Source organism: Poecilia formosa, unplaced genomic scaffold, assembly GCF_000485575.1.
Source record: "Poecilia formosa unplaced genomic scaffold, Poecilia_formosa-5.1.2 Scaffold335, whole genome shotgun sequence".
Classification (NCBI taxonomy): Eukaryota; Metazoa; Chordata; class Actinopteri; order Cyprinodontiformes; family Poeciliidae; genus Poecilia; species Poecilia formosa.
Genome location: NW_006800274.1, coordinates 261,801 through 276,650, shown reverse-complemented (window position 1 = coordinate 276,650; position 14,850 = coordinate 261,801). Strand labels below are relative to the sequence as shown.

Genomic DNA, 14,850 nt, shown 5'->3' with positions numbered 1-14,850 from the left:
GTCCGTCCCTCAGCTTGTCCCAAGTGGACACACGGAGCAGGCTGTTCCAAGGAATGCGAATGTGTCCAAGAGCAATCCAGCGGCTGTGACCCAAAAACAGGAAGCTGTTTCTGCAAGCCTGCATATCACGGTCTGCTTTGTGAGAAAGGTATAGTTGCTTTACTCACTGCTACCTAAAATTTATGCACCTTCCAAACAGTTTTAGTTTGAATTAGTCAGATGTTGCTTTAGAGGTCATATTAATGAGCTGATCATTTCACAGTTAAAAATATTGTGATAAACTATTTAATCTGTTTCTGACGCAAGTCACTCGGGGAAAATACATTTTCAGTGATGCGGTTTACTTTGAAATGCATCTTTTCCAATAGTGTCCCATAAAAGAGTGAAAAAAAAAAATCAGGGTGAAAGCCGAGCTGAGTTGAGTGACATGATTGTCTTCTGCATTTTGCTTAGTAAAACATTGTATTTGCAATCGCGCAAACCTCCCTTTTTGTCCGTCTCCCAATGCAGAATGTGATCCAGGCTTCTTTGGCACCGGCTGTGAGCAGTCATGTGATTGTCCAGGTGGAGGGTCATGTGACCCTAAGACCGGAGTCTGCAGCCAGAGATGTCCTGCTGGGCTTCAGGGGGACCAGTGTCAACTGGGTGAGACAAAACATTGTTTTCATATGTAATAAAGGACGATCTTACATATAAAGAAGTGTAGAAATCTGACATTAAATTGCTTTGATTTAACCTATTTTATCATACAGGCCTTGCATGCAGACAGATATTGCCATGTGAAGGTATTGTTTGCATCCAGAACCTTGAAAAAGTATTGACATATTCTTTTTTTTTTACATTTTGCTACATTACAACCACAAACGTCCTTGTGTTTTATTTAAATTTAAAATGATAGACCAGCACAGATGAAATGCTAATTGAATAAATGCAAATAAAGATCTGAAAAGTGTGCTTTTGTGTTCACTTTTACTTTGATATATTTTCATAAAATTTAGTGCAACTAGTTAGTTTCAGAAATCACCCAGCAAGTAAAAAGAGTCCATCTGTGTCTAATTTGTTGTCAGTATAAAACCAGATGTTCTGTGAAGGCCTCAGAGGTTTGCTAGAGAACATTAGTGAACAAACATGATGAAGACCAAGGAACACAATAGGCCAAGCAAAAAAAAAAAAAAATATGGTGACTGACAAAATACTTGTGAAAAATGGAGTACGATACGGGACCATAGCGGTAAACACACTGTCACAAGTACAATGGAGTTCTTTATATTAAAGCATATGCAGAGGCTTTAATATAAACCATATAAATATGCTTTATATTATGGCATAGTCCAGACCTAAAGATCAACATAATCTGAGACGAGACTTTGAAACTGAGCTTCACAGACGATCACCCACCTTGTCTCATCAAACTTGAGCCATTTTGCAAAGAATAAGAAGAATCGGTAGACATTTGAATGTATGCAGAAAGCACTTAAGGACGCAGCCGCAAATAACATCAACTACAAATAAAAGGCGTTTTCACAAGGTATCGACTGAGATGGCCTGGACTTTAAGGCACGCTACACTTTTCAGATTTAAAGAAAAAAAAAACATTTTGGAAACCACAAATCTTTTTCTTTCCGCTTCACAATTCTGCCCTTCTTTATGTTGTGTTATTATGTGAATTGTGAAATCCCTGTAAATTATGTTGAGGCTTCTTAAAATGTGCCAAAATAAGACAGCTTTTATAAAAATAAATACTTTGAAGAGATATTAAGCCTCATGTATTTGCACACACAGTCACAAATTGACATAAATTCTTATCAATGATTTTCAGAATTTTTCTGATTATTTTTTATTAATTCTGATACTGTTGATTAATAACTAAATTGATCAATACTTGGAATTACAAAAGCCTAAATTTACTTAGTGAAAGTATTCTTCTTGGAATGAATTTGACTGCTGTGCTCCTGAAACTAAATGCTTAGTGGTGAATATTTTTCAGGAGTGACAATCTTGTGAAGTGGACTAAAAGAAAAACCAAAACTAATTGTAAAGTATGTCCATATTGTGGCTCAGGTAGAGCCAGGCCCGCTTGAGTTCTTCAAAGGCACATTAAAAGTAAATCAGTTTTTTGAATTTCCAACACTTAGGTTCCAGGCGAGGTCATGAAAGGAAAGATTTACTTCAGTTTCAACTCCAGAAGCTATTGGCAGAGGCCGAACAAATAAACATCCTCTAAAACGTTTTCTCGTGTGGCTTTCTTTCTCAACACACACACACAAAAACGCCCTGTCCAGTGTTTTCTCTAAAGCTGCTCCTCGAATGTTGAGTTATTTACCCGTCCTTTTAATTTCTTTGTGTGCAACTGTTGTTAGCCTGCCAAACAGGAAACTATGGTGAAAACTGCCGTCTGACCTGTGACTGCGGAGGAGCTCCCTGTGATCCTGTAACTGGAGAGTGCGACTGTCCTGCTGGGAAGAGAGGAAGTTCTTGCCAGGAAGGTGTTTATTTCGTTACACTGTCTCTAACTAATAGTTTACAGAGACAATTTTGAACTCGGCGGCTTTTGGAGCTCTGCGTTGCTTCATCTTGTCAAACAGCACTTTAGTTTTATTCTTCTTTTAGATTAAAGACGTTAAAAATTGGGAGATATTTCTAACTCTTTGATTTGTATCTTATTCTTCATTGACCTTATTATTATTATTATTATTATTGTTATTATTATTATTATTATTATTATTATTATTATTTTAAACAATCAACAATAAAAACTTAAATGAGGCATATGACTAATACTGACTTCCACTATCACTATTAGTGATACTGAGAGGGTGAAACCTCTCAGACATTTATTACTCCTTGATTTGTCATGTGTCACATCATAAAAAAGAAGATAAATAAACAATACCCTTATACCTTTGAAATATATTCATCTGTTTTCTGATGATCCACTTGTCATACACAGCATGTCCTGCAGGCCACTTTGGACCTGGCTGTCTCGCGCGTTGTTCTTGCCACCCTGATGCCAGCTGTGACTCAAAGAATGGACTTTGCATCTGCCCTCCTGGCAAAACTGGCCACAATTGTGAGACAAGTAAGAATAAACAAACCCCCCACCCCTCCAAAAAAACAGCAAGTCCGGCAGAATAGTACAGAAAGAAAAGGAAAGAAAAACAAATTGAATTCACCAGTATGTTTTGCCTAACTTTGTTCAGCATGTGAACCTGGTTTTTGGGGCCAAGGCTGCATTGGAAGGTGTCAGTGTCAGGATCATTCTGTGGGCTGTGACCCGGTCAGTGGTCGTTGTGTGTGTGAAGCTGGCCACACCGGAGACCACTGTGAAGAGAGTAAGTTTGGAGTTCGGGGGATGATGTCTGAGTTTCAATGTCAAAACATTTAGTGAATGCTGCCACCATGGGGTTAACTGTTGTTACTGCATCTTTAACCTAACTTTAGTGAGTTGCCTGTTGCACTGTTTGTGGTTTTAGAGATTTATTGCATAGCAAACATAGCATGACACAAATTGCACGGAAAATGTAAATGTGTTACATTTTGTGTTGATTTCATGCTTGAGATTTAAAATTTTGTTTTCTATCATGTTCCTAAATGTTCATGTTCATCATGTTCCCGTCTTTTTGCTCCACAGAGTGCCCCAGTGGTCATTATGGACACGGCTGTGCTCAGGAGTGTCTGTGTAAGAACGAAGCCCTCTGCGACCACGTGAGCGGCGCCTGCATCTGCTCACCTGGATTCACTGGGCATCTCTGTGAAAAAAGTAAGCCTTTATGTCATTCATTATTTACTTTTTTAATGTAAAAGTTCAAACAGCTACCACATCTTATGCTTTTAGATATGTTTTGGATGTTGTCTGTTTTTTGTTTGACATGAGACCAGGTTGAACATAACCTAATACAATTCATACCATGTGTGAATGATTGAGGCAGTGTCATTTGGGTTTGTTCTGTACAGTTTCAGAAGAATGAAAAGCTTATTATTAGTTACTCAAAGGGTTATTTTGAAATTAGTAATGACCTGATCAGCCATTTTTTTGTCCCCGATACCGATCAGAGTCACTTAATATATTTCAAAATATTGAGCCAAAGTCTGTGAAGTTATTAAAATTAGTGCCACATGTGTAGTCAAATGAAAACTCTTTTTAAAAGAAACATACATCAAAAACGACGGTGATTTCAATTACAAATACCAAATATTATCCTTGTTTTTAATCAAAGTATACCTATAGAAATGTGTATTCTGGGGGGAAGAGGTGAGGACACTGTAACTCCTAACAATTCCTGACATCAGTCTGAGAACGCTTTCCCCACTTTTCACTTTCAGCTGTGAGGTAAATGAGGTGTTTCTAACTGTGAAGCCTATTTCGAGTAACCCTGCAGCTCTTGATTGCCTGCAGTCATTTGAGTTTGGTGTTCTGGAAAAGGAGCAAATCTAAAATATGCAGGGCAGTGGCTGCTGAGAACCGAAAGTGAGAAATACTGGTGTCGTCGACCTGTTATGTATTTGAAACCGTCTTGAAATGGGGTTGTTTGTGGATGGTGAGGATGAGGCGGTGGACCCAGATTGTGGTGAAAATGATGATTTTAATGAAAATACAGAGAGTACAAAGTCCAGGCAGCACATGTGAGCAATAAAGCAAGGAGCTCAGACATTGGTAGTAAATGGAACTAAGACACAAAGAGAGACAAGGCAGGGTAGACAAGACACAACTCAACAAGGATCTGACGAGGAGCAGGGAACACAGGAGGTCGTAAATACACCAGGGCGTAATTGGGGAGACAAAAGACAGCTGAGGACAATCAAGGGGAAGACACAACAACACAGAGACTCGATTAACCCTTGTGGGTGCGAGGACTGAGGCAAACGTAGAGGACTGTGGCAAATGATACGAGTTTTACATGTGTGGGGTCGGTTGGACCCCATTTGTGGACACAAAGGTTATGAAAAAGACACATACAAAAATCCATATCCTCACACAAACCTGCTCTAGTAATGATTTGAAATGTAGGAAACAGAATCTATTACTTTGAAATCACTTTTTTATGCCTGATTGTATTATTATTGATTCCATTTAGCTGTACCATGTATTTAATCGCTCTCCAGTTATTGCTGTGGCACCATACGAATGAATGGTATTCTAGAACCATATTTAATCTGTGGCATTGCTATTTACTGTATCCAACAATTTATGCTCAGATCCTTTAGTTGTATCCACGTGTCGGCCTTAGACTCAAACGTTCACAAACAGTTTTAACTCCAAATACACTAGAGGGTGCTGTAGGACATTTCTTCACGTTTCACAGTTAACGCTGAATCCAATGAATCACCAGCCTGTCATAACTGAAACCATTTTAAGGCCACACAAATCCCAAGATGTGATTTGTATTAGTCATTCTGAGACAGATGGAGTGTGTCTCTGCAGCCACGCTGTCGTAGCAAGCTATTCGTGTAACTGTTCATCTCATCATCACCATGTTTGTCCTGAGCTGCAACAGTCCAAAAAATTTCATCCATGTAACAAATTCATTCTTGATTATAGTCCTTTGGCTTGAAGTGGCCTTGTGTTATTACAGACCAAAAGATTTACTGTGAGTTCACTACCAGCCAATGAAATTCATACCACCTTCCAAGTATGCAGGGCTTCTTAAATCATGGGTCTGTCACCCTGGAACAGAGCTTCACATCCCTAGTCATAACAGTCTGATGTGCAGTCATCACTCTGATTGGATATTGTTATAGAAATGCAGCCATTGGACTGACCAAATTTCATTTTCTTAAGGTTTAAACAGAGGTGTCCAGTTACGTGGTCTTCTGCAGAGTCTCTCCTTCAAATAGGATTCTGGAAGGGCCTGGTCGGTGAGACGATCCAGATCTCTTCAATTTATCCGTTACTCAAACTTTTATGGCCAATCTACGTGGCGCTTTAATAAACACTGGCAATCTTCACTGGAAGACTTCCTCACAAGTATCAGAACCCCTGGGAAAGATGTACGTCTTACCTTGTATTTCTTCCTTTTGTGTTTTGGCAGCATATCATTTGAAACTAAAAGGGTTCAATGATCTTTAATGTGACCTCTTTCATTCAGTATGTGTGAAGAATCCCACACTGGTGGATTTACATATGACCATATGTGTCCCCACAGCTTGTGTCACCCCTGCTGTCAACACTCTGAATGTTCAATTCAATTCCAGTTCAGTTTATTCACACAGTGCCAATTCCCAACAAAGGTAGTTTGGAGGCAGTTTACAAAAAAGTCATTTCAATTCATTCAGACACACTTGCTGCCTGATCCTAGTTAATCAACAGTACATCTCAAGGTATCTTAAAAAAGTTTCTTTCAAAGGAACCCAGCAGATTGGATCGAGTCGTTGACTTGCGACATTCATTCCTTCTGATCGAACACATAGCAACAGTAGAAAGTCGCATTGAGTCATCACTACAGCAATCCCTCATACCAACCATGCATGTAGCGATAGTGGAGACAAAAAACAACAACTATCCTTTAACAGTAAGAAATCTCTGTCAGAACTTGATTCAATACAATCTGCCACAACCTACTGGAGTTTTGAGAAGTCAGAGCAGACACAGACAATTGATATAGCGCTATTTTCAAAGTTCGTGAAAGTAAAAAGTTAGTAGGAAAAGTTAGTAGGAGGAGAGGGAGGATGATTGGCGCTCATCCTATCATTCTGACAGTAGGACAACTCTTAGCTTTCACACCAGAGTTGCTTGTCAAATATAAAGCAGACCAGAGTTCCTTTACTCGGATAGCCCATCATCGTTTTAACAGGTGTGAAAGCTCAGCTGATCTCTGCCAGGAATCAAACAAGGGAACTTTGGTCAAGACTAATGGAAATCTCATTCATGGTTCATCTGCAAGTGAACCTTGGTGCAGTTAACTGGAAGTTAACTGGAAGTGGTAAAACAAGCGAACTATCTAGCAAGATGGTCAAGAAAGTGAAACCAAGGCAGGATATGACAGACATATATGTGACATGAAAACATTGAATTCCTTCTGGTAACTTGCTTTACATTGTGTCACCATAGCAGGATGCCACTGTCTTTCCCTCTTTGCTGCATTTTTCTGTACTGTGGCGTTTGACTCGTGCAACAGAACAACATCCTAAATATCCTGTTGGCTCGCCCGCTGAGCGGTTGCTTGTGATGAGTAGCTGTTACTGCATTATGTTGACCAGGCGGTTTAGTCCATCTTCAAAAATGCAGAATGAAAGCGAGCCAGACAAAAAGAAGGTGTGCAATTTTCTTACTCAAGAAATATTCTGGTGTGTGAGTTCTTTGAATGTTCTCTCTGTAGAGCTCCCCTCTAAAAGGTTGAAGATGCAAAGAAGAATGTTAAGACCAAACGTTTCTTGAGATGATCTGTAGTCATATTTTGTTTGTTGTGCTGTCTTTAGCTCAATCCACAAGTTTCATGTACAATTTAGGTCTTGAGAGCGAGATGTAATCGAATAGAGTAGTATAGAAGTATATATTTATTGTCCCTGAGTGGAGAAATTCAGATGTACCAGCAGCAAGTGTTTTATGGTGGAAGTTACCTGATTTTTTAGTATTTAAAAGATCCTTGCAGTTCAAATAGTTAATGATGACAAACACTTTTTTATGGCCTTAGAACAGGCAATCCTGGTCCTCGAGGGCCGGTTTCCTGCACCTCTTAGATGTCTCCCTGGTCCAACACACTTGAATCCAATAGCTGAGTCATCTCCTAAGTGCAGTCAGGTTCTCTGCTAATGACCTCATTGTTTGACTCAGGTGTGTTGAAGTAGAGATACATCTAAAAGTTGCAGCAGGCTGGCCCTTGTGGTCTGGAGTTGCCCACCCCTGCCTTAGAATATAAACATGCCCACAACGTCACAGATCGTCCACTACACCCAACAGTGGGCATGGGGTGGGAAGGCTTAATCATAGTCCCATCTGACCAAAGCACATGGTTCCAGTTACAAAGTCCAAGAACCAACCTGCTCACAAAAGTCTTGGCCATTTGTGATGTGATAAAAAGATATATTTTTTCATCTAGTATTCGCCCTAAACAATTGGGTAGAGACTTGATGATCCAACTGTTTTCTGGGCTTTTGATATCTTTTACCTTCTCTTACCGTCATGCTCTCCGTGTGTGGTGTTAAGATGAACCTGGGTCTTCATCTGGTTTTGTTTATCACAGTTTGAGTTGTTTTAAACTATTTAACTATCACTCTGCACGACTTTACTCAAGCAGCTCTTTTCTTGTTTCTGTTTTCAAAGTTATAATGATTAATGCATGTCTTCTTACTTAAATGGTAGGAATATAAGAATAGTCACATCGTCTATATTTTCCCATTTTAAAGAATAACAAAAAGACAAGGACTTCTGTGTCGTGTAATATTTCCCCAAGGGGAAGTATATTAGTTCATGGACACGAAAAGTAAGGCGTAGGTAAAATAAAAAAGTAAGGCATAGGTAAAACAAAGTCAAAGTTGTATTTAAATTACTAGACATATTAGAAGTGGCAATAAGTAATAGTAATGAACAAATCTCTCCTGTAAATGAGATCCTAGATCTCAATGAGACAACCTGTGCAAATTAAGGTAAAATAAAAAATAAAAAAAACCTTGAGATTTGTCTCCGTTTGTGTCAGACCATGCTGCTGCAATAAAAAAAGGATATTTTACACCTCCTTAACACACCTCCTTAACAGTGGTATGAATAATTGTGGAGAGCACTGTAGGTTCACAGTGATTCCTACATACCACGTGACTTTGTCAGAAGCCTGGCTGTGGTGCTGGTGCTGATGGGAAGCATTTGAGTCAATTATTATTAAGGAAAAGAGGCCCATTTTCTGCGTTACGACTAGAACTTTTACTTCTCCAGGTACAATTAATGTGGATTGCGCTGCTCTGCATCTTTGATGTTTGCTTCAAAATGCTGCCTCTTGTTTGCAGAAGAAAGAACTCCGGCTCAACGAACGTCGAAACATCCGTGTTATTGTTGCTTGTTTGGTTGTTGTTTAGGCCCTGATTGGCACCAGGAAGTTTTATTCTGCGTTCTGTCTCTCCGGTCTGTTTCTGTGGTGCGCTCTCGCTGGTTGTGTGGTCCCTGGACCTTCTTTATAGTCTGACAGCAGTGGCTCTTACACAACCAGGGATCTGGAAATAATCCCGCTGTCTTAAAGAGCTCATTTAGTCAAGAGATGGAGGCTTTCATTGATGGCCCGTATGTGCGTTCGTGTGTGTGTGTCTGTGTGTGTGTAGCTTTTGGCTAAAACATCTGTTCCTACCTATAAACAAAGAATCATAGGGAAGAGTCTATATTTATAAACACTATATGTCAATGCTCTACTATCAGAGGCCACATTGGTGCCTTGCTGGGGATATGAATACTTACTCCCCCTGCTGGCATGACATAGTGAAGTATGTACTTAACTACATGTAAGCGCAGAGGATGTTTCAGTATAAGTGCTCATATTTTAATGTGCTGAGCCACTGTAGAATTTGTAAATAAATATGCCAGGGTGATCCTCTCCTTGTTGCCATGGTTGTCAAATACAGTCCAGACAATAAACAGACAATAAAGTGTCCATTTTGCTACCGCTAAGTTAATGTACAGCTGTTTTAAGATGACAGCATCCTCAGTGGGCCAGCTTCAATAAAACTGCTCTCTAACCACTTCTAAGACGGGCAAAGACGTCATGCTGTCAGCGTGGGAACACAGCAGTGACCAGGCAAGAAACTGCTGAGCAGGAAAGATGCTTTCACCAGTTTAAGACCTTGAGGTAAAAGAGCTGGAATGAGGAGAAAAGGAAAAGGTGATGAGGCATTAAAGAAAGATGATTTTTTTCCCCCCTCCTTTGGAAAATATTCATCGAATTTCTTGCTCAGGTTTGGCTGCTGCAGCAGAAAACCAAGGCACCAAAGAGGAAGCAGATCCTTTTGCCTCTTCACCATTTCCTACCTTTACAGTTTTGCTCCTATCATAACCAACCTCACTGGATGTGAATGGTGCCAGCTTCCATGGGGCTGTTGATATCAAACTCTATGACTCCAATAAACTATATCTACTCACAGAGGGTTAATTATAATAATTTTGGTTTAATCAAGTGTCCTAATCAGTTATGTCCAAGGAGTCAGATTGTTGGTCAGAAATTAACAAAATGCAAATAAACTGTAATATAAAGTTTCAACGGATGGTGCACAACTAAGTTACACACTTTTGTTGGTTAGTTTGAGCTTTTTAGGGGGACTTATATCTCTTGATAATCCAGACACCATTGTATGACGTTACAATGGTGTTCACAGGTAAAAATTGCATTGGGCAGGTTTGAATTAGTGTTGACCCAACACTGACCAATAGTCATTGATCAGGGTTCCTTTGAATCAACACAAGAATTAGGCATTTTGTTGTTGTTGTTGTTGTAAAGACTTCCAAGCTATTACGTTCAGGTTAGGCTCTGATCACCACAGCAACAAACCGAGCAATCAAAAATAGGTTGTGAATAAACAAAGTCATTCCTTCCTGCCCAAATGAAGTCATGCTTGCTGACAATATTTACATCCTGGTGGTGGAAAAGGCCCATTCATGCCCCCAGCCTCTGGCTAGCTTCTGTTTTGAGAGTGGACACCATGCTTAGAAAACTCTGTGAGTGTCACTTGACTTTGTGCACACTGAAGCAGTCTTTTTAGCCCTCACTGAGAATGGGAAACAGACCCTCAGACTGGCATCTGCTTGTTTCTTGCAGCAGCATCGTAGGTGCGTGTGTGTGTGTGTGTGTGTGAACAGTAACCAGGCTTTGTTTTACCGTAGGTTGGAGGGGCCTGTGCACACAGCAGGTGCTCTATTTACCGGCTTTTCGTGCCCCCTCTACCCTAAAGAAAGGAGGGGGTTGGGGGAGGCCTCTGATCCGCCATAAAACTTTGATGTGGCCCAGATCCACCACACATGTGGGGGACAGGAGCTCACTTAACGAACGCAGGCGCTCAGCTGCCGCCGCAGCGTGGTACTGCAATTTGATATTGGTATTTTGGGGAGATGGCAGGGCTGAGAGGGAAAGTAGGAGGGGAAGTGTACGACTTTTTAGAAAGAGAGAGAGAAGTATGTGAAAAAAGCTGGCATCAAACCTTTTGCGCTGCCAGTTCTAACCAGTCGGATGTTTTATCTCGGCCCACAGCGTGCCCGGACGGCTTTTACGGGCTTGACTGTGGCCAGATGTGCGAGTGCAGGAACGGTGCCCGCTGCCACCACATCACAGGAGCCTGCCTGTGCACCGCCGGCTGGGCAGGACCACACTGCATTCTGGGTAATGGAAGCCACATCATTAAAACAGGGTGTGAGGGAGGCCCTCGCTGCGGCCCTTCACGACATCCTCTCCTAAAAGCACAACTAAGATGTGTTTGTAAACAATTATCTATATAATGAGACATTGCCAATGACTTTTTTAGGGATGCGTAAGGGAGGAGAGTGGAGGGAGGACGAGAGTGCCCTCTGGCACCCGGGGTTTAATTGAGGTCTATTCTGGATAAATGCACCCACATGTATATAGAGATCAGAATCAGGGAAGGGAGAACATAAGTTGGAAGAGTCTTTTAGCAGCTAACCAATAAGTGTTTTCATGCTGAAGTTTCTTGAGGATTTCATGGCTTTGTTTTAATGAAGCCTGTGAATTGCCCACTAAAATTCTAAGTCTGTGATTCTGCAGCTTTATTCATGGCTTTGCTTTTTCCGCAGCCATTTTGTGGTTCCAGCTATCAGAGCTCGAGTCAGCAGAAAGCCACTAATATGAGCTAATGATCTATCTTTGCCATTTGCTCATTTTGTTTTTTTGTTTTTTTTCCCCCCCCTCAAGCGCCAAATGTCAAGTTCACCTTTCAGTTAGCAATGCGTTTATTTGATTAAAAGAAAAAAAAAAAAACAACCTGGCTGAAGCTATAACATTATAAAGCTTGGTCTTCTGCAGATTTCCTGTAGAGGATTTAGTGTTGCACGGTAATACTTAGTTATTGTGCCCATGTATGTTTTGCATTGTCAGAGTGCCAAAAAGGTCGATTTGGAGAGAACTGCGGTCAGACCTGTGAGTGTCAGAACCGGGGCATTTGTGACCACGTCACCGGGCGATGCAGCTGCACAGATGGTTGGACCGGAGCCCACTGCCAACTGCGTGAGTATCTCACCACTTAAGTAACTTTACAAACTTTATAGCCATCAATGGTGGGATGAAAATGGGTAATTAATTTGCAACGTGTCTGGTCATCCAATAGCGCAATAAATAGAAACACAATACACAACACAGCACTTATTTTGTAGTAAAAGAAGACCAGAACAGAACAGCCCAAGTCTGAGCCGTCAGTGTCCACAAAGTGCACAGTGGAATATGACAGGCGCCAGCGCTTCCAGTTTTAGTTTATTAGGCCTAACCATAACAGCAGGTACAAAAGAGAGTCTATGTCTCTTTTTCTTTACGGCAGGCAAGAAGCTGGAAAACTGTAAAGAGAGGACGATCCGAACATAACATGACAGAGGTAACCTTCCTCAGCACCTGAAATTGGACTTGAGTCCTCACCAAAGTCTTACCAGCCACCTCCGTCGGATTACCGAGTCTATAGTCGTATTGGCCATAGACGAGTTAAAAGAAGAGCAATCATTTCAGAAGATTCCCTTAAAAGTACAGATTTGGATGGACTAGTTTTGTTGCAGCGATAACATGAAGTAAAAGAAGAGGGCAAGAATGTTCTCCAAATACTTTTACTATTCAATATACAGTCGCTGGTACATAGTAGGATAAAGAGACATCAAGCCTGTAGATGAGTGCAACTCATTGGACATCCACTGGCTGTCGCACACTGAGATCTACCAGGGTTTTAAAAAATATCAAACATCTTTTAGTGATGTAGGAGTTTTTGGTTTTTGCAACTGGAGCAGCAACTGAGTTTCTTTGTACCTCTGGAACCTTCTGTTTAAGGAGTGATTAGATAAAGATGTGAGGAAGGAGGCTGCACAATATCTCAGTATGGTGTTAGGACATGACACATGTACACAGTATTACCAGGCCCTGCATTTTTCATAGACTTGGGTCGTTTTACAAATAAAGCTGCACAGTTTTGAAACTGGACATAATCATTACATTGTCACGTTACAACCACATATTTCAATTAATTTTATTGGGATTCTATGTGCTATTTCACAAAACACTACAATGCATATAATTGTGAAGTGGAAGGACAGAGTTAGATGATTTTCAACATTTTCCACAAATAAATATTTTTTAAGTGTGGCATGATGCTTCCACTTTCAGCCTGAGTTAATACTTTGGGGTTTGGATGTATCAGCTTTGTACTGAGAGTTTTGAGATGAACCTCATGCTGCCACTGCCATGCTTCACAGATGAGATTATGTATTCAGGGATATACAGATTGTTATGTTTTTTTTTTTTTAGAAACATTGTTTTACACCATAATTCCAAATTTCTCCACAGTTTTATTTATCACCTCTCTGGTGAGTTCTTTGGTCCTTGTGATGCTGTGGAACAAAAGTTCCTCTGTAACCTTCACAGGTACTAAGAATATCACACAGTTGGACTCTATTTACTAAGATTTCTTTTATAAAACTACAAAATTTGGGGGGGGTGGAGTGAAGAAACTGCAGCGGCGTGAATCAGGCAGAATAGAGGATTTTTTTCGTGAGATGATTGTGTTTCCCTCTACGGACTTATCAGCCTGCCTTCCTGGGTTCTACGGGCCTTCCTGTGCCCGCCGCTGTCAGTGCCGCCCTGGGGTGCCCTGTCACCACAAGACGGGGAGTTGTGGCTGCCCAACTGGACTCACGGGGTCTGGATGTGAGAAAAGTAAGAACAAAAAAAAAAAAAGAACATCGGTGTCAGCAAAATATATTTATCTTCGGAGGAAAGGTGAGCAGCTGTCAGCTTGCCCGCTTCGCGCTGATTAGAATTCCCCTTCTTTTCTCCGGCTCCTGGGAAAGTTTACAGTTTACTCCATTCTAGGAAATGCACTCCACCTCCATGTGAGACCCTCACTATCACAGGACTGTATGAGAACGTTTCATTATTTATACCATACCCTGTAGGGCTGTATACGAACAGCTTCACTAGCCTCACTGCTCCTTTAACCTCCCCCCCACCACACCACCACCACCACCTCACCACCCCCAGCTCCCTTCCTCTCCTCACACACTCCCTCGACATCTGATAAATGTTACACACCGGTTGCCAAGTAAAACAGAAGGCATTGTTTTTGTCTCCTCGGCGGCGGATAAGGGCTTTTGGAAGGCAGACATGCATAATGACAGCGCTGTAATTGCCTCTTTAGTCTGGAGTCCTTTCTTATCTGTCCCCCTCGCTGCCTTCTGCTGCTGCTGCCTAACTGAGTAGCAGAGTGCCGCGGTCTCACCCGAAAACACGTTTGGTTCACAGATTCATCTTGGTCACTATGACTGATTGTCCGGGGACTTCATTCATTATTGTGATGAGTGTATATGCAGATAGGCGGCGAGGGTGTGTGAAAGAATGTCCGGCCGGGTTTCGGGCACAAGGGAAAGTTGCTGAGAGTGCTGGGTTTGTTACCAGTCAAGTGCTGAATGCCTCGCTGTTTTCACAGAATTATCTAAAAGAGAGGAAAGGGAAATGGCACGCGTCTTTGTTCCCACAAAGTGCTGAATGTGTGCACGGCTTAAGGTCTTTTCTGCACAACCAGGCAGGGCTGGACAATGTGATCATTTAGTGCGGCGGCGCTTTACTCGTTGCTTTATGCTTTTAGTTATTTTCACCTGCAGATTTAAGATCACAAAAGTGTCAGAAACTGAAACAGGTCACCTGTGTAAATAAGTCTCAGTATATATATATATATATA

At 41.1% G+C, this 14,850-nt stretch overlaps 1 protein-coding gene across 1 annotated transcript in view; it reads left to right on the top strand.

Annotated features, from left to right (window-relative positions):
- egfem1 (EGF-like and EMI domain containing 1) overlaps window positions 1-14,850 on the top strand; it is a 43,090-nt gene that overhangs the window by 22,514 nt on the left and 5,726 nt on the right. Inside the window, exons 17-23 of the mRNA XM_016661560.1 lie at window positions 14-148; window positions 511-645; window positions 3,201-3,332; window positions 3,632-3,760; window positions 11,160-11,288; window positions 12,018-12,146; window positions 13,701-13,829. Of these exons, the coding sequence (XP_016517046.1) occupies window positions 14-148; window positions 511-645; window positions 3,201-3,332; window positions 3,632-3,760; window positions 11,160-11,288; window positions 12,018-12,146; window positions 13,701-13,829 (918 nt within the window). The remainder of the gene's footprint in view (window positions 1-13; window positions 149-510; window positions 646-3,200; window positions 3,333-3,631; window positions 3,761-11,159; window positions 11,289-12,017; window positions 12,147-13,700; window positions 13,830-14,850) is intronic.